The sequence below is a fragment of the Mirounga leonina genome, unplaced genomic scaffold (assembly GCF_011800145.1).
Source record: "Mirounga leonina isolate KUSES-001 unplaced genomic scaffold, KU_Mleo_1.0 Mir_171, whole genome shotgun sequence".
NCBI lineage: Eukaryota > Metazoa > Chordata > Mammalia > Carnivora > Phocidae > Mirounga > Mirounga leonina.
The window spans coordinates 9,050,578-9,075,355 of NW_023270436.1; the positions used below are offsets into that span (position 1 = coordinate 9,050,578).

At 39.9% G+C, this 24,778-nt stretch overlaps 1 protein-coding gene across 1 annotated transcript in view; it reads right to left on the bottom strand.

Annotated features, from left to right (window-relative positions):
- ATXN2 (ataxin 2) overlaps nt 1–24,778 on the bottom strand; it is a 119,294-nt gene that overhangs the window by 4,706 nt on the left and 89,810 nt on the right. Inside the window, 6 exon segments of the mRNA XM_035017010.1 lie at nt 1,874–2,101; nt 2,955–3,100; nt 9,210–9,263; nt 12,823–12,955; nt 13,282–13,466; nt 24,427–24,487. Of these exon segments, the coding sequence (XP_034872901.1) occupies nt 1,874–2,101; nt 2,955–3,100; nt 9,210–9,263; nt 12,823–12,955; nt 13,282–13,466; nt 24,427–24,487 (807 nt within the window).

Below are 24,778 nucleotides of genomic sequence, written 5' to 3' on the forward strand. Positions count from 1 at the left end.
AGCAGGTGATGACAATAATCTATGGATTCCTTAGCCCTCTCGTTCTTTGCCCCTCCCCTCTGTTTTTTGTCTGCTCACCAGCACATCTCTGTGAAGAATGAGTCGGGGCAGCGAGAGAAGAGACAGTCGGGCCCCTTTACTCTAAGAGATACGCTGACTGAGCAGGAGGAGTGGGCTGCAGTAAATAGCTCCAATGAAATGGGGAGGAGTAATGTGCAATTATCTGGGCCAGCCCCGTGCCCCTAAACCAAGTGATAGTGAGTGCAACCTGGTCTCACTGTCAAGTTGGAAAAGGTTTAGCCAGCCCAAATCGCTGGATCCCAGCTCAGGGGGATATGGCAGGGTCAGGAGGAGACCCCCTTTCCTGCCTCCCATACTGTGCACTGTTCTAGACCACAATAAGCCTTGAATGAAATGCTGTTTTTACTCTCTTACATATTCAAATGGGCCCATAGCATATCTGGACTTCCCTAGAAGTGTTAACCTTTTTCTCTTTCAACACAAAAACACAAAAGTGAGGTTTTAGGAACCCTGACTTACATGTAAATTCACATATCTACTTAGCCACCAACCTCTGCTAACCACCTACAGGACCCCCGCTCTCATGAAGCTCCTGATTCAGCCAAACCATGATGGCCCACACCTGACCAAACCGGCTCCCCTCCCCACTATCAAAAGCAAATCATCCAAGTGCAGTGCGCCACACTACAGAACCCTCACTTGTGCAGAGGAGGACACCCAAACTTCCCAGAGCTGTGGAACTCTAGTTACAAGGTTGCCTTCTGAGAGAGAGCTCCAACTGAGTTGCATCTCCAGCCCCCAGCATGCCAGAGCCTCAGTGGCGCCCTATTCAACATGAAAGGGAGTTCAGTGAGCAGTCTAGCTTACACCTGCCTAAGAGAGTTCTGTTATGAAAGCAGCAAAAAGAGCCATCAAATACAGCCGATTCACCCTTAACAGCTCCAGGGAGGGCCTCAAGGACCGTGTTAGAGCCCAACTTCAGTGCAGCTCCTTGTTAAGATAATCTAACTTGGCCCTGGACTGCACTGGACTTTGTCAGCAGCTGACGCAGCCAGCAACCACTAAGATGTCAACCACACCTTCCAACCATTAGAGGCTTACGCTGGAGCTGAGCTCCAAAGAGCCTCCCAGGCTGCTCTTTAAGAAAAATGGGAACGCCTGAGTGCTTCCAGCTTCTAGTTACACTGCACCAATGTACAAGGCCAAGCCCTTCCAAGAAGTACAACATATGGTCAAAGCGGGTGTACCGATAGGCAAGGAAATCAAGTGGAGAGATTTCTCTGGAACTCGTGTGACTAACATTCAAGCTGACAGGCTCAGGGCAGTCACCTCAGAGAGCGGAGAATTTGTGAAGCCCAACCTCCCTGCCAGATTTGTGTGTGTGGGTGTGTGTGTGTGTGTATGAGAGAGGGATTGGGGGGAGGCGGGGAGTAGGAGGGAGAGAGACAGAGAGAGACAGAGAGGAGGAGGAAGGGAGGAAGGGAGGGAGGGAGGAAGAGAAAGAATATATATACTATGTATACACATATAGCAGTGAAGCTATATAAACATAGCGAAGCAGACACAGGAAAGGAAAGGATCGGGTTGCATTCCAAAATCAGAGGTATTTTTAAGGTCTCAGATGGGAAACATTAAAGGACTGACCAATCAGCAACTTTACTGACCCCATTACAAAACCACACCAACATTCATTTAGGGCCAGATCACATGTATTTGAGTGGGAAAAGGGAGACAGGCAAATGGCATCACACACAGGGTTTCCTAGCTTGCAGAGCATCTGCTCTTTGCTGCTTATCTGACAACTTTCATATTCTACTCGGTCTTCACAGAAAGTTGGCTAAAGCTGGTTTACCTGAGGTACGTGGGCCATGTGGGGAGGATTGGTGTATGCCGGCTGAACATGAGAAGGATGGATTGTAAAGACGGTCTGTTGTGCTGCTGGGAAACTATTCTGTGGAGACTGCGTATTGGAGGCAGGGGTCATGGCAGGTGGGGTTGGTGCGAGCCCCGCGTGGTAAATGGCTGACTGCTGCTGTGGACTGGCCAAATGGAGAGCCTGGGCGGCCTGGTGCTGATGGTGCTGCCAAGAGACAAGAAAGAAGTGAGAAAACCATTTCCTGAATGAAAAGCAGTTAAGGTGACACACAGAGCTGAACTCCCCATAGGAAAGCAGGCTCCCCTGGGCCCATCTAAGATGAAGGGCGGTGGCAAGTACCAGAGAACGTACAGGGTGGTAAGGGCAGGGCTGGGGGACAAGTGGTGGTTGCAAGCCCTCAACCAAGCAGAGGCAGAACGGCAGCTCTGCCCCAGGGAACTGAAAGATGTCAAAGAGATGCTTCACTGCCCTGTTAACAAACATGACTGCAGAAGCTAATAGGGAAAAAAATTGTTGTACAATTGTTAGAAATGAAGTAAAAAAAAAAAAAAGTCCCAAGCCAAATCCCTATATAATGTTAAATTAGATTTTTCAATCACTGATTTCTAGAACTTACTCAGTCACCTCATTCTCAACATGCATCTTAATAAGACTTAAAAACAGTAACAGGGGCGCCTGGGTGGCTCAGTGGTTAAGCGTCTGCCTTCGGGTCAGGTCATGATCCCAGGGGCCTGGGGTCGAGCCCCGCATCGGGCTCGCTGCTCAGCTTCCCTGCTTCTGCCTCTCCCACTCCCCCTGCTTGTGTTCCCGCTCTCGCTGTGTCTCTCCTCTGTCAAATAAATAAAATCTTTAAAAAACAAAACAAAACACAAAACCTAGTAACAACCATAAACCAAATCCCAGGGGCACAGTGGGCAGTTAGCTATACGCTGCCTCCACGAGGCAGGGGTGTGAGGTGTTTTGATAACGTGGTACCCAGCACAATACTCAGCACTGAAGAAAATGCTCAGTAAACGGAATGAGGATGCAATTCTACAAGACCTGAGCTTCTCCTTACCTGAACAGGACTGGGTGCAGGATGACTTCCGCCATGTTGGCTCTGCTGCTGGCCAGTGGGGGTAGCTGAAGGCTGAGGATGTGGAGTATGTGGGTGCAGGGTAGCATTCGGGTGCGCATACTGCTGAGCAAGGGAGCCAGTGGAAACTGAAGTGAAAGAAAAACGTGTGTGTACAACCAACATGTAGCATGGTCTCAATTGCTCCTCTATGCCTCATCAGCTGAGCTTTCATGATACTCAGTGCCTAACTCATACTTTTACCAATCTGTGTTTGACTCCATTTTTAAACCATCCATTTTCTTGAAAATCTTAAGTGTGAAGTTATCGCTTACCAATCAGACTAGCATTTTATTTCTATAACACAGCTGTATACATTATATTAAAATCTAATTAAATTTACTCAAAGTAGTCACTAGATTTTCCTGAAAAAGCCACTTAATAGCATCAACAGAAACAATTCTCTCTCTCTCTATCTCTCTCACACACACACACACACACACACACACACACACACACACACACACACTTTAGCTCAAGGCCATCATCTGGCTAACCTCACCATGCTACTGCCCTGGAGCAGGCACAGTGTCCCATGGGCACTGACTGCATTGGGGGGACTGGGTGAAAGGGCTGGGTAAGGTATGTGGCAAGGTCAGGGCTCTGTCTTCATGGCCAAATGACCATAATCAATCTCAGCTGATCACAGAAGTCACTCTGCCACTCAGTTCATTCCCTGGACCCTCCCTACTCAAGGATCTCTCTCACCTTTGCTTTAAAAAATCTTTTAAATGGAATTACCTAAACTATGTAGAAAAATGAACTCCCTTCCAAGCATCCCAGCCTTTAGAAAGATTTGTACTAGCTGGAGTAACTTCAAAGGAAATATGATGGGCCACTCTTAAGTAAAAATGTGTTCATTTGAAGATAAGAACCTAAAGCCAATTCTTTATGGATCTCTGCAAGAACCATACCTTGACAGGAGATTAGGTATAAATTCATTTGTTCATGTATTCCCAAAATAGCAATTTGAGAATCAAAATCACAATAAGATGAGTTCACTGCTTCCAGTGACTACTGACAGCACACGGATACAAATCTAACCATGATGTGGCAACGAGCTGATAAACAGTTTTCTCAAGACCCATCCCTAGCAACATAGGACTTCCAGCCTTCTCTCAAATTCATCCTAAAATTCCAGAGAAGCTAAGTCCACACACAGAAACAATTCCAAAATAGCTCCTCATGTTCTTCCTATGACATGTGTGCAAAAACAGACATACAGGGGACTGACAGGAAGAAACAAGCACTGCTTTGAGATCAGGCCCTCTAACTCTGGCAGTCTAATAGGCAAGAATGCCAAGAGTCACCAGCATAAGTGACACCCGGCATGTCCCACAGAAATGTTATGCAGAGGATTAGGCACAAGAAGCAATTCTGTAATGCTTGATGTTGTAGGGCCAAAGGCCACCAATATTCCAGCCTAACTGGTTATCTCCCCAACTGTATTTGTATATATGTATTTTTAAAAGTAGACTCTATGCCCAGCATGGGGCTTGAACTCACAACCCTGAGTTCAAGAGTTGCACAGTCTACCAACTGAGCTAGCCAGATACCCCATATACATATCTTTTAAAAAAAAGGCAAAAGCAAGGCAAAGAGCCAGTGCGAGGATTACCTGTGCATCCACTGCCAATGTCATAGCAGGTATTAATATTCATTAATACCCAGATTAAACAAAACACTTTTGTTTATACACTGAAAAAATTTCCCTAACTGTAAGAGTTAATACACATTGGAACATATTAACCAGGAAAGTTGTGGCATGATATTCTCTGGGTGTTTTTAGGAAGAGTCCATGCCTGTCTTCTGGGAGCTGGGAAGAATAATGTGCTAATTGCTTTCCTTGAACTCCATGGTCCCGAGTCTGTAAAAGTCAGTGTCTTTCTTCTAATTCATTCTTCACCATCATATTCATTAGGTTAACTTTCAGATCCCCCCCAAACTGTCTAGGCACTGACTTGGTCTAAAAGACTTGATGTAGGGCGCCTGGGTGGCTCAGTTGGTGACTGCCTTCGGCTCAGGTCATGATCCTGGAGTCCCGGGATCGAGTCCCGCATCGGGCTCCCTGCTCAGCAGGGAGTCTGCTTCTCCCTCTGACCCTCCTCCCTCTCATGCTGTCTCTCATTCTCTCTCTCGCAAATAAATAAAATCTTAAAAAAAAAAAAAAAAGACTTGATGTAAATTTTGAACCTGACTCTGCTCTTATAAAAATGTTACACTCAGGGCGCCTGGGTGGCTCAGTTGGTTAAGCGACTGCCTTCGGCTCAGGTCATGATCCTGGAGTCCCTGGATCGAGTCCCGCATCGGGCTCCCTGCTCGGCAGGGAGTCTGCTTCTCCCTCTGACCCTCCCCCCCTCATGTGCTTGCTCTCTCTCATTCTCTCTCTTTCAAATAAATAAATAAAATCTTTAAAAAAAAAAAAAAGTTACACTCATTCTTCAAATTTACTTTTAAATAACTATAATAGGGGCACCTGGGTGGCTCAGTCATTAAGCGTCTGCCTTCGGCTCAGGTCATGATCACAGGGTCCTGGGATCGAACCCCACATCGGGCTCCCTGCTCAGCCAGGAGCATGCTTCTCCCTCTCCCATTCCCCCTGCTTGTGTTCCCTCTCTCGCTGTCTCTCTCTCTCTCTCTGTGTCAAATAAATAAGAATTTAAAATAAATAAATAAAAAATAACTGTAATAGCCACATGCAGCTAGTGGCTGCTGATCACACAGCACAATTTATAGCACACTTTTATTATCACAGAAAGTTCTACTGGAGGATGCTGTCTAGAGTCATTCACGGGCCTTTTTTTTTTTTTTTTTTTTTAAAGACGATTCCACCCCCAACGTGGAGATCCGACCCTGAGATCAAGAGCCCCATGCTCTGCGGACTAAGCCAGCCAGGCGTCCCTCATGCTCCTTATTTTCACAGTATTAGCGTTAAAATCCTCCCTACCCCCAAGCTTCTTAAGTGTTTCATTTCTAACAATACTAAATCTATCTAGGGGGAAGCAATTCCTGAATCCCAAATCCAATTTATGAGGTTTCACAAAGACAAAGTACAGAATCTCGGAGATTCTATGTTTATTTATTCAAGAAATGTTTGTACTTTTAATAACCTTCTATGCAAAGGTTTAAGGAAATAAAAACAATAAATAAATAAATTCTAGCTGGGTGCTATATTATTAATTTTCCGACATAAAAACATTACCTCACCCAAGGAGAATAATTACGCCCATGAAATCTCATAATGAAGTAATTCATCAATTAAAAAAGGTAAAAAAAATGGGGTGCCTGGGTGGCTCAGTTGGTTGAGCGACTGCCTTCGGCTCAGGTCATGATCCTGGAGTCCCTGGATCGAGTCCCGCATTGGGCTCCCTGCTCGGCAGGGAGCCTGATTCTCCCTCTGACCCTCCCCCCTTCTCATGTGCTCTCTCTCTCTCTCTCATTCTGTCTCAAATAAATAAATAAAACCTTAAAAAAAAAAAAGGTTAAAATCTTGAAATTTGGAAAAAAAGGATGAAATTTTTTTAAGATGAAGTATGTTTTACTGTGTTTTTTTTTTTTTAAGATTTTTTTTACTTATTTATTTGACAGAGAGAGAGCGAGAGCAGGAACACAAGCAGGGGGAGTGGGAGGGGGAGAAGCAGGCTTCCCACTGAACAGGGAGCCCGATGTGGGACTCAATCCCAGGACCCTGGGATCATGACCTGAGCCGAAGGCAGACGCTTAACGACTGAGCCACCCAGGCGCCCCTACTGTGCATTTTTAAAAGGCATCTCTGTGGATAGTAGTCTACCAACACTGAAAGGCTATAAAATATTCTAATTTATATCTCATTTGCATTCATAGCACAAATACTTCAAGTAACCCAAACTGTGTGCATCTACACAGGCTTTTGCTTTTAAAAAAAAAAAAACCCTATCCTTTCCGTACCTAAACAAGAGCAAACTACAATGCACTGCAAGAAAAATCAAGCACATGTAAATATGCATCATTAACTGCAAATAAAACTTTAAAAGGTTTAATCAGAAATAATTTCCTTTGTTTATCTTGTTGCTTAAAAGATACCTACTAAGCAAGTTCCTCATCCAGGAATTCTTCCCCCCACTCAAATACAAAAACTGGGTAGCTAATTGGGAAAAATGTGAAATTGACACTTTTTAATTCAATACTTACATAACAACAAAAATATAGTCGGGTTCCTTTAGTAAAATAAATGAGGAAAAAATCTACTAGAATTAGGGAAAGGGAGAAGGGGAGAGTGAAAGACAGTAAATGCTGGGCTTTACTGAGCTGAGTCTACCAATTAACTGCTTTTATTGTAATTATTATAATTATTTCATTAATTTAGCTAAAGATTCCAAAGGTTAAAAACAAATTCTCTTCAAAATTCTGATTTAGCTATTCATCAGTTAAACTTCTATTTATAAAAATTAAGTTGCCTTCATGAAACCAAGATGAATTCAGGCTAATCAAAGAAGTATTGCTTTTTGGGTTTTACCTGGTCCGCAAGTTTCCCACTCACTGTGTTCCTTGATACAAGCGTTTAAAACTCTAAATGTGTGACTTGTCAAAATCCCCACAACACTAAACAAATAAAAATTGTTTCCTAAGCCATGACCTTACTGAAGCCAATTCAGTCCATAAGGCTGTGAGTTTAATTTTTAACCAGGTTTTATCATTTTGACCTTGGATGCACAAGTCAGGAGAGATCACCAGCACTGTAAAACTAAAAACGAAAACAAAATCTTCCCATTTGATGTTAAATTCAGAAAAAAGGAAGTGAAGGAAAACTGAATTCTTAAAGAGGGGAGTAAAAGGCAACTAGACCAAACCATGACAAAATGGCTTGCGGGGAGGGGTGGTACAAAGCAGCAAACTAAATTACAAATAGTAGCCCCACTGTTAGTTTCTTTTAAAAACTAGTAATTCCTTTCAGGGGATGTTGTACTAAGGCAGTTAACACTTAGGTTTGATGATTAAGGACCTTTCAGCTACTTCAGGAAACTGACTCCAAAATTACTATCAGAGACAGTAAGATGGTGAGGATAACTACATTTGAGACCTCAAACTGAGTACATAATAAAATTAATTACTGACACTGTCTTTTACATACTATATCACATACAAAGTTTCCCTTTCATAGTATAGATATACAGCAAGACTCCTTTTTAAAGAGCATCTATTAAAGGATTAAATTTGTTAACAATTCCTAGCACCAAATGAATAACATGTACACACTTATTTTTGGATACCAAGTCATGACACAGTTAATGAAAACTTAAGTCAAAATATTTTCTCAACTTTTTAAAACCTGGCATTTAGTAGATTTAGACATTAAGTCTTTCTAAAATAATCCAAAATTTAGTATCTAAAATCTTAATCCTTAATATCCCTTAGAATATAGTATTGCACATCAAGCGACTCATTCCTGGCATACATTTCTGAAGGACTTGTGCAAGTCAGTACCTTTCTTATCCAAATACCAAAAGTCCATGACTAGCCTTATTTTAAAACTGCCCTACAAAATAAAGAGGACACACCTTACACGTTCATTTCCAAAAGAGAGCCCTGCCCAGACTTTCTCCATTTAGGAGCCATTGTTTATTTACCTTTTCACTGGTGGTGAGAGAGGCCAGGGCTGCCAAACATAATCAAGCAGTCGGGCTGCGCTTTCCTGATGAAGCTCAAAACATCCTGGGGTCTACCACCTAAATATTTTAAACCTTCTTCAGTCATGCATAGACTGAAAACACAGAAATGTTTCTCACCTAGAATTTCAACCCTATTCAATTAAAAAATCCTTGTAAGGATAAATTTCTTCTCACCAGGATACTGAAAAAGCCTAATATTTTCAGCTTTTTATACTAAATTTGTGGGTTGGTTAAAAAAAAAAAAAAAGGGCAGTTCAGCAGAAGTTTCTCTGAACAATGAAAATATTAGGCTTTTCCAAAAGTCGTACATGTTTGCTTGGTATGCAAAAATTAATTTCTGAAGCAACTCAATTTTTTAATTAACTCCAGCTTCCTTAAGCTGGGTTGTATTTCCTTTTTTAAAACTCTGAATTATTTACAAATATACATATATTCAACGATTTTGTCTGGCACAAGGAAAATATTGCTCAACAAGTCTACTCCCTTAACATGTATTCTTTAAAAAGTGTTTTACTGTTCAATTAAAATTAGTATAAAAAACCCAACTCACTGGCAAAGTAGAAAGAAGGGCTTGTCTCCTTGTTGTATGGTAATTTGGGACATGCTGAATTTGGGAAATAGAAAGGTAAATTAGCCTTCTGAGGTGTGCATTTTCCTAATTTTCTGGAAAGGTTGACATATTTAGTAATTTTTTTTGTATTCATGCATAAATCATTTTTCTTATTTTACAAGAGATGACAAGCACTTTAAACATTGCTACAAAATTAAACAAGAAAGGACTGAACCAAAAGATACTTTTTCTTCTGTACTGATGTGTCGAGTTCCACATGCTGACTTGCTTAAATGAAAGGAATAAAATCATAATCTAATCAAACGACCAACATGGCATTCCACTGAACAACCTGAATATAAATAATGTACCAAAATAAGAGAATATTTACCAAGTTTAATTCAAAAGACTCAAACAATTTTGTATATCATTATTAATAGAAGCATCATTATTCTGTAAGTTATTTATTAGGCATCTGAAAGTGAACCCAAAAATTTAGAAACATAATAATGGTAATATTAAACATGAGTATAATATCATTTATTAAAATATCTACATAAATGGGTGTGTATAAGTACATTTGGAAGGATATGCACCAAAATGTTAACAGGTAGTTGTCAACTGGAAGGATAATAGGTTCATTTTAAATCTTTTTGCCTCCTGTATTTTCTCATTTATCTGCATTAAACTATCAAAAACAAACTCAAAGAGGATTCTGGATCTAACTCTTCCTGATGGCTTCAGTTAGTAGAGAAATTTTCGTTACTATTTCTGAAAGGGAAAACACCGCTGCCAAAAACAAAATTAGGTGAATTAGGAGACCAGGAAACAAAAAGTAACTTCTTAGGAGGGAAGGGGCGAAGGCAATGATTTAAGTTAGATTAAGGTCAAAGAGATGAAGTTTGTGATCAAACTCCTAAGATAACTAGAAAGAGAACAAGGTCAAGAACTACTTAAAATGTCTAATATTTCTCCTAGCAATTTAGCTGTTCAATAATCTGTCAGCATATTTATATTAAATATACCAACCATTTAAAGACAATAATCAGTCTTTCATTTTGTAGTCCTTAGTGCCCTTTCTATTCTCAAAGCCTTTTGCTATGGCTGTTAACAATGAAAAAATGACCAAAGGGTGACACAGAACTGTCGCCAACATCTGGGTGCATATTCTTTTGTTGGCATAAAAAGTTGAAAATATTTAGATAGAATGAAGCTTCAAAATAGACATAATTCATACTCAAAATACTTGGTTCCTTTGGGAATACGCAATACAAACTGTTCAAGGGAAAGAAGTGTAAAATTAGCATTTCCATGCAACAGATTTGTCTTAGTTTAAAATAATGTACTTTTAAAAGTGTCTTGGAAGATCTAAAATAACTGAAATAAATTACTGAAGAATTAATGAACTTTCTTTACTAGGTTAAACTATGGCTTATGATGGCAAAGAATAAAACAGTTCATTTTCTAGTGTTCTTTTTAGAGTATGAAGTATCCAAATGAGAACCTGAGTAACCAGCAACAACCATATCAAGTCCACAGCCTCACTCCAGTCTGCCCTCATCAACAGACGTCAATTAACTACAACCTGTGTGAACTGCAGGAGAGTAGTTTCAGGTCTGGCTGAGCAACTTTCTCCTGGCAATAAAGAACTAGCCTTCATGACAAATCATGCCAGATTTCACTGGACATTAGACCTAGAGTTTTATTTGCAGTATTTCCTATTTACCCACATATGAATTGACTTCAGGGTCCAAGGACAACTACTTTTCAAATGTAAATGTTTTGGGAAAGTAGTTTTAAACCATTAGCGTCTTAGATACAGTATTTACTATACAGGCTATTTCAAACCAATGAACATCCATCCAAAAGACAAAACCAGATGCTGGCAGTGAGTGAACACACTGAGGAGAAAGATTCTTCTCAACATCACAGTATCACTACAATGTCTCATAAGCATGGGTACACAAATAGCTATTCTCTAAAAAGTAATGGAAATTTTAGCTCCAAAGTTTTTATCTTATTCCAAGAGGAGTATGCCAGAAAATGGGAGGGGGAAAATGTTTTTTTCCACTTGTTAAATCATGATGTATTTACCAGAAATATATAAAAAATCATAATGAACTTTTTCATCACTTAAGCCTTTAGCAAACCAGAAAATTGTTGAAATGTATACAAATTGCTTAAAAGCGTATGGGATGAACACGCTTTTATGCAATTTCATACATACTTAGTCCTGGTTAAGACAAGCCAATGAAAAGCAATCATAACCAAAATCATAAGCCAAATCAGTCTGTTGGTATTTTTTTCAATTAAATTATGAATGGGTTTCTTGTAAGAAAGTTTCCCCAAACGTGGCAAATACATCATTTTAATTTAAAGGGCATAATCCACAGTAGAAAGTTTTAAGTGATAATGTGTAAAATAAAGATTGGATTTAAGTATTTTACAAAAACAATGCCTTTAATCATTTAACATTCCTATCACTGCAAACGTGTACAGTGGGAGCATGCCTCCAGGAAGAAAGCACAAGCAGCGGGTTATGGGTGACAAGAAACTTCACTGCTGCTGAGTCCTTATTCCTATGAACCTACAAAATATCATAACTGTAGTCATTAAAAAGGTTTTAAAAGGTTTAAAAATGAAATGTCCACATAATTGTTTGTAATGATAATTTCTCATAGTGGTATACTTTTCATTTGTATGAATAAACTTAAATTTCTTTCCTCCCACTCCAAAAAACTGAAATGCCAATGAGAAAACCTAAATGACAATACAGGAGTGCTCAGGAAAGTTCAAAACAAAACTTACATCTTAATGAAACTAGCACTAAAGTTTTTTGAAAAATATAATATGGGTCAACTCACTGACTCTATTATTATAAGATATGAGTGGGAAATGTCATTTTAAATTGTCAACATTGAAAACCATATTATTTTAGTACTTTAGACAGATGCAAAGTTGACCTGCACAAAGCTCACCAGCGACAAAACTAAGATGGAGACTTTTGCCTATTATTCTTTTATATATTGTTTAATTATTTTACATAGGATACTTCTCATTTTAATTTTACCATTGCTTATAATGATTATATTTAAAGTGTGATTCATGTCTAAAGGAGATCCAGTATTATACTATTTCGACCCCTTAAAATCAGCATGAGGCAGAAACACAGTAGCATTCATTTTAACAAACAGCAATAAAAATATGTAATGCCAATGACTGCCAGAGGAAGGAGTGAAGCAGAATGCTTTCTTGCTAGAGAGTGCTCTCATTGTGGTAAAACTTTCTTGCATGCCTTAGGCAGGCCATACCAAATGGTTGTAATACTGATGAGGAAGAGGAGGAAAAGGTCTTTCTCCACAAATGATAATTTCTGTTATACAAATCATTCTATTTCACTTAAAATAAGGAGAGATATTTGAAGACCGACAAATTTCAGGAACAGAAGGTGAAATGATGTTGCCAAGACTTATAGAAATGGGTTCATCTCTTCTTTAGATTCTTGACCCTCAATAGTATAAAAGGCTAAGTTATTCTTAAAAGTTTCTTTCCAGAGCTTTAAAACAAATTACTAGTCACTCACACTGAAAGAGAGAAACAAAATGCTTCCTACCATACATCGCATGCGTCTGCTCATGAGCCCCGTACTGAGTTGCTGAAGAAGACACTAAACCAGGCTGGGCATGTGCTGGTGGTGCCATCATTCTAGCATTACCCTGTATCACAGGACTATAGACATGAGGATGCTGTGTTCAAACAAAATATAAAGAAAATACATTAAAGTATCGAATAGAGTCAAGCAAATTTTAGTTAGAGGTCTTAACTCCACGCTTTCCAGGGTTACAGAAACAACTCTGAAAATCCTAAAATGAATGTTCTTGGCTATTTCCTTTGAAATACTTACACTGATCAGCAACCTTCTTATACTAAAAAGGCCCCCAAATACTTAACTATCTACCTCACTATAACACAGAGCACAAAATGTAAAGGAAAACCCCTTTACCATATTAAAGGTTAAAACTGAAAGTTATGTAAATGGAACAAAAATAGAGTTAGATCATATCAGCCTTACCTGAGACTGATAATGTGGCACATGCTGAACAAGAGGCTGATTTGGAAACTGCTGAGGACTATAGGCAACATATTGTGTGGAATAAGCTGGTGGGGTGGCCACAATTGGTGGGCCCGCTGCTGAGGCTGGGTGCATCATGGTGCTCTGATGATGCTGGTCTTGCCGCTGTTGGGGCATATTTGGTACTGCAGAAAAGATGACTTAGTATTAGAAAATACCATCTCCTTAGAATCAAACACACGAACACGGTCCAGGAGGCTGTGCGTGATGTGACCCTCCTGCCTGCCTCTTCAGTGCCATGTTATACCACTCCCACCACCACTTCAGCCACTCTGGCCGATTTTCCTATTACATATGCCTCAAACACCAATCCCCAACCCTCAGCTTGGACAACTCTGACTCAACCCTCAGGAGTCAGCCTGAAAGCAGCTTCATCCGAGACCCTCTCTAATGACCCCCAGATTTTATCCTGAGTCCCTGTAAATAGACTCTTTAAGCACTACGAAAACTTTCCTTCATACTACTTTCTCAGATAAGATAATCCCTATCTGATAAACCGAATTATGCCACTTGCTACAGGCGGCTATTAGAGTTATTCAAAGAAAAACAACAGCATAAGAAAAAAGCCAAAACAGACCCAACACTAAGCTTAACTCTATCTTAATTTCCCATCACTGAATTCTTACACAATCTCTTGCTCTTTCTCAAGACACAGCATCACACACTACAGTGTAGCAGGTTTCTAATAGTTCTTTTTAAAAATCACTTTGTCTTTTATTATTATTATTTTAAGATTTTATTTATTTGAGAGAGACTGAGCGAGCGAGCTCAGGAGCAGGGAGGAGGGGCAGAGGGAGAGGGAGAAGCAGACTCTCTGCTGAGCAGAGAGCCCCACATGGGGCTCAATCCCAGGACCAAGATCATGACCTGAGCCAGAGGCAGATGCCCAACCAACTGATCCACCTAGGTGGCCCTACTTTATGTCTTTTATTATTATTCCACACAGATTTCTGCCTCATGGTCCCCCCCGTGTTAAAACTCTAATTAAGAATTCAGGGGCGCCTGGGTGGCTCAGTTGGTTGAGCGGCTGCCTTCTGCTCAAGTCCTGAAATCAAGTCCCGCATCAGGCTCCCTGCTCAGCATGGAGTCTGCTTCTCCCTCTGACCCTCTCCCCTCTCATGCTCTCTCTCACTCAAATAAATAAATAAGATCTTTAAAAAAAAAAAAAAGAATTCAGCTAAAAAAAAGAATTCAGCTCAACTGGGGTGCCTGGCTGGCTCAGTCAGTAGAGGATACAATTCTTGTTCTTGGGGTGTGAATTTGAGCCCCACACTGGGCGTAGAGATTATTTTTTAAAAATTTAGGGGCACCTACGTGGCTCAGTGTGTTAAGTGTCTGCCTTCGGCTCAGATCATGATCCCAGGGTACTGGGATTGAGCCCCACATCGGGCTCCCTGCTCATGGGGAACCTGCTTCTGCCTCTCCTTTCTGCCGGTGCTCTCTTCTCTAATGTAAAATCTTAAAAAAAAAAAAAAAAAAAAAAAATTCAGTGCAACTGTCATCTCCTCTGTAGTATCTTTCCCAGTTCCCCCAAAAGAGCTAGCTGCACGCTCTGTGTACCTTCACCTTACATGTCTATTAGAGCACTGATTGTTGTCTGTGATGGGTTTTGTGGTGTGATGTTAACAAAGCCACCTGAGGGAAGGAACCATGAACCACTGCTTACAACAAGGTAGGAGGCATAAAGAATGTATAACTCGGCATGTTCATAAAATCATCAGAATTATATAAGTAGTTACTAGTTGAGAGAGTTTGTTTATTTTAAATATTTCAATTTTCTGGGGCACCTGGGTGGCTCAGTCGTTAAGCGTCTGCCTTCGGCTCAGGTCATGATCCCAGGGTCCTGGGATCGAGCCCTGCATCGGGCTCCCTGCTCAGCACGAAGCCTGCTTCTCCCTCTCCCAATCCCCCTGCTTGTGTTCCCTTCTCTCGCTGTCTCTCTGTCAAATAAATAAATAAAATCTTTTTAAAAATAAATAAACAAAATATTTCAATTTTCTTGCTAAAAATTTAATGACTTTCTGAAATTTAGGAGAGCTAGTTATATAATGTTTTATGTATTTAGAAAAGTAAATGTGGAAATGGAAGAAACGTGTATACAGTAATATTGTTCTGAATTTGATCTTGAGAGTCCATATAATTGAAAAAGCAATTCCTTTTAGTAAAGAAAAGCCACCCCAAACTCCTATAACATTTTTTAACAAGTGAAAGTTCACTACTTCTTTTGATACTTGATTATAACCCTCATACATTTAAAAAAATTAAGTAAAAAAGCCAGTCAAGTGTACAATCTTTTTTAAAATTAAAATTCTAGGGATGCCTGGGTGGCTCTGTCAGTTAAGCATCTGCCTTCGGCTCACGTCATGATCCCAGCATCCTTAGATCAAGCCCCACATTAGGCTCCCTGCTCAGTGGGAAGCCTGCTTCTCCCTCTCTCTCTGCAGCTTTCCCTGCTTGTGCACACGCAATCTCTGTCAAATAAATAAATAAAATCTTTTTTAAAAGTTTAAAATTCTGTTACACATACAGAAAATACTTGAATACAATTTTAAAACATAAAAAATTCAACAATACTAAAGAAAATCTTCCATCCCACTATTTGCATACTCTTTTTTTTCCACTAACAGCAACCACTGTGTATGGTCTTCTAGATTATCTTCTATGCATTAGTACATACGCATATGTATTTATACAGACATATACTTGGGTTTATGGTATATTTTCTTCCTTAAATTGAATTTATCTTAATATTAAACTATAATTTAGATGGACCATAGTTTAACCATTTCCTTATGTCCAGTGGTTTTCAACTGAGACCAATTTTTCAAGGGACATTTGGCAATATCTGGAGACATTTTGGTTGTCAAAACTGGGAGAAGGGGAGGACCGCTAGCATCAAATGGGTAAAGGCCCAGACACCTGGGTGGCTCGGTCAGTTAAGCATCTGCCTTCAGCTCAGGTCATGATCCCAAGGGTTCTGGGATCGAGTCCCGCATTGGGCTCCGCTTCTCCCTCTCCCTCCCCCCACCCCCTGCTCATGCTTGCTCTCTCTCCCCCAATCGCTCTCTCTCTCAAATAAATAAAATCTTTTAAAAATATATTTTTTAAAAATGGGTAAAGGCCAGGTATGCTAATAAACCAAAAATACCTGTCCCAAAATGTCAACAGTGCCAAGGCTAAGAAATTCTGCTCTGTGTTGATCAAGTTCTTGACTTTGGCAGATTTTTAAACACAACAAAATTTTTCTCACAGGTTGTAAAAAACACTGCATTTGAACCACCAAGAAGACAAAGTGGTTTTATGCAAAGGCCTTACTATCATGCAGGAAAGATATGCCTTATACAATCTATGACTGCATTTCAGAAGCAAGTTCTTGACAGATAAAACAGCACGATACAAAATTAACACAAAGACCGCAATAGCCTTCATACATAGTACTTCATAAACTTAAACTTACTTCATAAGTAACTACTTAAACTGCAGTGGAAAACACCCTGGTTTATAATAACAATAAAAAAAGAAGATACCTAAGGTATAAACTGAAAAAACACACACTATCTTTTAAGAGAAACTTTAAAAAACCACTAAAGATACAGAAGCAGATTTAAAGAAGCAGAAAGGCATAATTGTTCTTGCATAAGAAGACTAAATAAAAAGACAGCAATTCTCCCCTAAGTTAATATATAAATTTAATGTGATTCCAATAAAAATGCCAATTGGCGAACTGAATGTTAAAAACCATGAGTTTGTACTGACAGAACAACAAAAACCGTCATTGGTCAACCTTTAGAGAATAGTATGAAATCAACTCATTATTTTGAGAACTTTCTTGAAATGATGACATTTTAATTGCACAAACTGTATCTCACAGTAACCAGTTTGACAAGGTAAAGTTTTTCTTTTTTTAAGATTTTATTTATTTATCAGAGAGAGAGAGAGAGAGAGAGCGCGCGTGAGTGAGCACACACAAGCAGGGGGAGTGGAAGGCAGAGGGAGAAGCAGGTTCCCTGCTGAGCAAGAAGCCTGATGTATAGGACTCGATCCCAGGACCCCGAGATCATGACCTGAGCCACCCAGGCATCTATAAAGCTTTTCTTTATAGAAATATTCCATCTAATAATTGAAGAGGAATAATAGAGAATGTCACCATCTTGCAACCTTTAATGAAGTGATGGATCTAGGGCGAGACAATGACTGTCAGTGGCCGCTAAAACAGAGAAGAGCTGGTAGGAAATGTTATCCCGAACAGGTAAGGCTATCCTACTATCATAAAAAAGAAAGATGATATCATGTGACTCCTAATGATAGTACACACTTCATCTATGAGACATTCTAGATTAAATTTAAAAAACTATAACCTGATCTTATCAAGCCTCTCTAGATATCTACTATAGGTTTGCAAGGATTACAGAGAACAGAGGGCCACTTTAAACACCACCACGGAGATGCAATTCCTGAAATTCAAATTGTAGGAAAGAATACAGGACAAAGAAGCTGGATTTAAGTAAAATGTAAAGGGGGTGGGAAACTCAAGGGAAAATTTTAAGAGGGACTTATCATTAAAAGAGGTACATCAATCAAATAAAAAGTGTGCATTTTGGATGATGGTTAGCCATCATCTGAGCTTTCAGTGAGTTCACATATTTTATATATATATAAAACAAATAATAATGTCAAATTTTGAAATAATCAGAGAATTACCAAAATTACCAAATGTGACACAGAGAGAAATGCTGAGCAAATGCTGTTGGAAAAATGGTGCCAACAGACTAGCTTGAAACAGGGTTGCCACAAACCTTCACTTTGTAAAAAAGGCAGTGCGTAGAGTGTAATAAAAGGAAGTATGCGTGTACCTAACACTCTAAGGTAACGCTTTACCCTAAGAACAGGAGCAATGTAAGGATCACATCACTGAGAAGACTTAGCCAGTGTAATAAAGCGAGAAAAAGATACAGTGACTAGGTTATGATTATGTACACAGAAAATTCTAAGTCTAAAAGAAGCTACTAAAAACGATAAATGTGTTTATTAGTGAAGTGGCAAGACACAAGGTCAGTATTAAAAAATCAAGTGTATCTCTATATATTTGGTAAACAATGTTAAAAATTTTTAAAACACTGAAAGGAGCAGCATAAAAATATGAAATACCAACAACTTCTCACTCTGAAAACTGGCACGTAAAGGTTTCTAAATGAAATAGATACTAAGGAAAATTAATACTGCAAAGAAGTGTTAAATTTTATTCTGTAAGGTAATAATGAGACGACAAATATTTTAAAAATATATTATACACATTGTAGCAAAGCATAAATGAGCCCACCTCCAAGCTGGGTCCCTGTGATCCTGCCTCCTGGTACTCACATCCTCGTGTAGTTCCCGCCCACTGTACCAGGTCTGCTTTGTGTCATCTCTAGCACACCACACAAGTTACAGCATTTCCAAGGTTAGGCTGTAGAACACACTGTAGCTTCCATTTATGCCAATTTCTCTCTGAATACTTGTTTTGGGAGAAGCCAGCTGCCATGTTTAGATAGCTCTGAATCTGGAAGCAGATCCTCCAGCCCCATTTAACCCTTCAGATACTATAGTTCTAACCAACATCTTGGCGGCAACTTCATAAGAGACTGAGGCAGAACCACCCAGTTAAGCTACTCCTGAATTTCTGACCCTGAGAAACTGTGTGAAATAATTTATGTTTGTTGTTTTAGGCAGCTAAGCTCTGTGGTAATTTGTTAAAAGACAGACAATACAGGGGCGCTTGGGTGGCTTAGTCAGTTAAGCATCTGACTCTCAGTTTCAGCTCAGGTCATGATCTCAGTGTTGTCAGACTGAGCCCCACATGAGGCTCCACACTCAGAAGGGAGTTGGCTTGCTTGAGATTCTCTCCCTCTGCCCCTACCCCTTCTCTTTCTCTTAATAAATAAATAGAATCTTTTTTTTTTTAAGATTTTTTTTTTTTTTAATTTATTTTTTGACAGAGAGAGAGACCACGAGAGAGGGAACACAAGCAGGGGGAGTGGGAGAGGGAGAGGCCTCCCAACGAGCAGGGAATCTGACATGGGACTCAATCCCAGGACCCTGGGATCATGACTTGAGCCAAAGGCAGATGCTTAACCAACTGAGCCAAGCAGGCGCCCCTCTTTTTCTTTTTTAAAAGGATAATACAGTTACTATTTTTACAAAGTTTTCAATGGAAAAGAAAAAGAGATGCAAGCAAGAAGTCACTGTAAAAATCTTGCAGTGTTAACTTGAATTAGATGTATCAGTATGAATTTCCTAATTTTGTCCACTGAAAAGGCCAAGACACAGTACTCAACAGCACACCCAAAGACCAGAAAACGGTTTATAAATACTATTTCCGCAAAAAGAATCAGGATTCCTTGAAGGAATATGGATCCAGGTCTGGGTTTAGAAAAAGATTAGCCTGAAACATCTTATTTACAGCAGAAACTAAGGAAGTTGTCAAAGACAAATGCAGAGGGGGCGCCCGGGTGGCTCAGTCGGTTAAGCATCTGCCTTCGGCTCAGGTCACGATCTCGGGGTCCTGGGATCGAGCCCCATGTCGGGAATCCCTGCTCAGCGGGGAGCCTGCTTCTCCCTCTCCCTCTGCCACTCTCCCCTGCCCATATGTGCTCTCTCTCAAATAAACAAATTATACCTTCAAAAAAAGACAAATGAATAGTACACCAAAAGGACACAGAAGCCAACTTGAAGGGACTGCCATTGACAAAAGATGGGACCACAGGAGCAGCAAAAAGAATAACTGACTGAAACACAATGAATATATAAAAGTATATGAAAATCCATGCATTCATAACATTTAAAAAATAAAAAAGGGGAGACAGCGACATCTTTCAAAGCAAACAATTTCACTAGACACTACTGAAAAGTATCAAGGGCACCAACTCCTCCTTGGAAACTGGCACTTAAGGCAATTTTAAGCCCTTAAATTTAAGCATTTATTCTAACTTTCCTGTACCAACTATCTGAGGATAACCATATACAGCCCTAGTTGAAAAGAACAGTCCCTTACAGGATGATTCCAGCTAACGAACAGAAAAGAAATGCTAGGAATTCAGAAATTACTGTTTTCAAACTCCTAACTGCAATGATTTTCAAAGTATGATCGCAGACCATCAGCATCACTAGGGAACTAGTTTTATAAGCTGCACTAGAAATTTAAATTCTCAGGCTATATCCCAAACCTACTGAATTGGAAACTCTGGGGCTGGGGCCAAGCAATCTGTGTTTTTAACAAACTCACCAAGTGATTCTGATACACACTAAAATTTGAGAACCAGAGCCCTAACAAATTATATGAAAGAGTAACAGAAAACTTTACATCTGGGGAGGGGAGGACTGGGCTATCACCACCTGAGCCCTTAATTTTACCAATTATCAAAGTATGACCAGATCTTGTACACCTCCTGAATGATCCAATGGAACTCACAATCATCTATTAAATATTCTTACCTCTCTCCCACAAAAAAATTAAACCTGAATGTAATCAATGACATCACAAGAAGTGAACAATCTAGAATATGGGACATTCCTATATAACAACTGGTTTCTGCCACAAAGCAATAGCAGGGGGGAAGACAGGGGAATTACAAAGACATGTAATAAATATAATAAAGTATGGATCTTACTACTTTGATCCATATTCACACAAACCAACTGTAAAAATATATACATGACTCAACCAAGGTAATGTAATTATGGTGATTATTAGACAAAAAGGAATTACTATTTTATAAAGTGTGATAACAGCACTCTGGCTAGCTAAGAAAAATGTCCCATATTCAAAAGGATACACACTAAGTATGTAGAAATAAAATGGCATGACGTCTGGGATCTACTTTAAATACTGCAGCAAAGAAACAAAGCACCCCTCAAATAAATATGGCAAAATCTTGATAATCACCAAATCTGAACTATGGACCAAGCAATTACCATGTCACTTTCCACCTTCTTAGCAAAGCACATGTTTACAGCTGCTGTTTGTAGTGTGCCTGTTCCACCTTCTCGGAACTGGCTCTGCAACACTGGCTGAGGGTCCCTCGGAGCGCACAACGTCTCTGTCTATGGGAAATGACACTGCCGCCTGAAGTTAAAGTGCCTCTCTCCCATCAGAGCCATACTATAGTGCTTGCTTTCACTGCAATTATCTTTTTTGTTTTAACATAAAAACATCCCCATTGTGCTGTCTTAAATAATCATTAAAATATCCCCAAACCAGGTAGTAATATAGGAACACCTTAGTATTTTTTTAATTTAAATTCAATTAATTAACATGTATTATTGGTTTCAGAGGTAGAGGTCAGTGATTCATCAGTCTCATATAACACTCAGTGCTCATTACATCACGTTCCCTCCTTAATGTCCATCACCCAGTGACCCCATCCCCCACCTTCCTCCCTTCCAGCAACCCTCAGTTTGTTTCCTATGCTTCAGAGTCTCTTATGGTTTGTCTCCTTCTCTGATTTCGTTTTATTTTTTCTTCTCTTCCCCTATGATCCTCTGTTTTGTTTCTTTAATTCCACATACAAGTGAGATCATGATACTTGTTGTTCTCTGACTTATCTCGCTTAGAATACCCTCTAGTTCCATCCACATACTTTGCAAATGGCAAGATTTCATTTTTATTTTATTTTTTTAAATTTGAGAGGGAGAGAGAGAGGGGGAGAACACAAGCAGGGGGAGGAGCAGAGGGAGAAGCAGACTCCCCACTGAGTGGGGAGCCCAATGCGGGACTCCATTCCAGGACCCCAGGACCATGACCTGAGCCAAAGGCAGAAACCTAACTGACTGAGCCACCCCGGCGCCCCTTCATTTTTCTTTTGATGGCTGAGTAGTATTCCATCGTATTGATATACCACATCTTCTTTATCCATTCATCTGCCAATGGACAGCTGGGCTCTTTCCATAGTTTGGCTATTGTGGACAGTGCTGCTATAAACACTGGGGTGCAGGTGCCCCTTCAGATCACTGTATTTGTATCTTTGAGGTAAATACACAGTAATGCAATTGCTGGGTCATAGGGCAGCTCTGTTTTCAACATTTTGAGGAACCTCCATACTGTTTTCCAGAGTGGCTGCACCAGCTTGCATTCCCACCAACAGTGTAAGAGGAAGGAACACCTTAATATTAACCTCACTCAAAATGGCACTAAAAGAACCTTTTCTCCACCTGAATTTTTTTAGATCCACAGAATAAGATTAATCTTAAAACTAGGTAACTTCAAATTATCCAAGCTACAGTTCTTTCAACACGTTCCAGTGTTCAAAGGCAAAGGATACCATACTTGTTTAAAAAAAAAATTAAGAATTTTAATTAACATCCACAAAATGATTACTTCAAATACTGAGGAAAGCTTATTAATTTAAGAAGTCAAAGTTTTAGGTCAGGAGGGTATTACTGGGCATTGAGAAATATTTTTAATATAAATCACTTACTTTCTATAGTTTCTTAATAAAATGATAGCAATTAATAACTCTCAACTACCTGCATGGCGAAAAAGGACATCCTTTAGCATTTGCCAACATTAAAAGATTTCTTTCTTTTTTTTTTAAAGATTTTATTTATTTGAGAGAGACAGAGAGACAGAGAGACAGTGGGGGGAGTAGGGTCAGAGGGAGAAGCAGACTCCCTGCTGAGCACGGAGCCCGATGCAGGACTCGATTCCAGGACTCCGGGATCATGACCTGAGCCAAAGGCAGTCTCTCAACCAACTGAGCCACCCAGGCGCCCTAAAAGATTTCGTTTTAAGATCAATATGTGTTGGGGTGCCTGGTGGCTCAGTTGGTTGAGCGTCTGCCTTCGGCTCAGGTCATGATCCCACGGTCCCAGGATCAAGTCCCCATCGGGCTCCCTGTTCAGCAGGGAGCTTGCTTCTCCCAGCCTGTGCTCTCTCTTGCTATCTCTGTCTCTCTCTTTCAAATAAATAAAATAAATAAAAAATCTTAAAAAAAAAAAAAGATCAATGTGTGTTTTTTCCCATGAAGGCTGTTTAATCCCAAGTGTAGAATACTGGATTACACAACATTCTCATTTTATTATTTTTTTAAAGATTTATTTATTTATTTGAGGGTGGGGAGGAGCAGAGGGAGAGGGAGAGAGAATCCCAAGCAAACTACCTGGAACCCAACGTAGGGCTTGATCTCACGACCCTGAGATCACGACCTGAGCCAAAACCAAGAGTTGGATGCTTAACCGACTGTGCCACCCAGGCGCCCCACAACATTTTCATTTTAAAGATGAGGGGGCGCCTGGGTGGCTCAGTCGTTGAGCGTCTGCCTTCGGCTCAGGTCATGATCCCAGGGTCCTGGGATCAAGCCCTGTGTCGGGCTCCCTGCTCGGCGGGAAGCCTGCTTCTCCCTCTCCCACTCCCCCTGCTTGTGTTCCCTCTCTCACTGTGTCTCTCTCTGTCAGATAAACTAATAAAATCTTTAAAAAAAAAAAAAAAAGATGAGGAAACATCCTCTACTATGAAGATTTTGATGGTTGCTGAAATGCGATGCCCTTGGGCTCAAAAAGAAATTCTGGATTGGGGGAGGGGGGATTGTATGTTAGTATGAAATAAAAAGGTCAACAACCCAGTAAATTAATTTAGCAAACACTCTTCAAATTTAACAATGAAAACTTCAAAATTCAATTATTCTTTTTGAAGAGGATCTTGAACAATCACAACTGATGAGCAGTTCTCCTTCCCTAGGTCTTGTTCATAAAAATGCAACTAGGGGCACCTGGGTGGTGCAGTCCATTGAGCGTCCGACTCTTGGTGTTGGCTCAGGTTATGATCTCAGGGTTGTGAGATTGGCTCTGCTCTCAGTGAGGAGTCTGCTCGAGTTTCTCTCTTCTTCTTCTCCCTCTGCCCCCTCCCCCTTCTTTCTCAAATAAATAAATCTTGGGGGGAAAAAAAGTGTATCCAAATACCTTATGTAATGTTGGGTACCACAAGTCAATGCACAGGCTCATCAAAAGTGAAAGCTGAACTACAAATATTCATTCATTCTAAATGAGTTACTTAATTCATGCAGCATGCAGACTACAAGCAAACACAGGCAGGATTATTCTCACCTTTACCTGCTCTATATGTCTTGGCTTGATTCACTGGCATGGGCGTCATAGGTATAGGGTATAAAGGCTTGAGGGAATTAAAAAAAAAAATGAGTATTAGGCTTTTCAGGTAATAAGAATATATTTTACTATTTTCTCTTAGTTGTGTATTGCTAGAGAGCTAGCTCTGAAGTTTCTTGATTCTCCAGGAGTCATTAAAAAATAAAATCATACCCACACCTAAAAGGACAAACCCCAAACTGCAGTAAATCTAAACCGTCTTTCTTTCTCACCAGAAAACATTCTCAGATTTAGGTTTTTATACTAACAACATACCATGCCATTGCATGCCTCCCCCTTTCAAATACTCTTGTTTTGC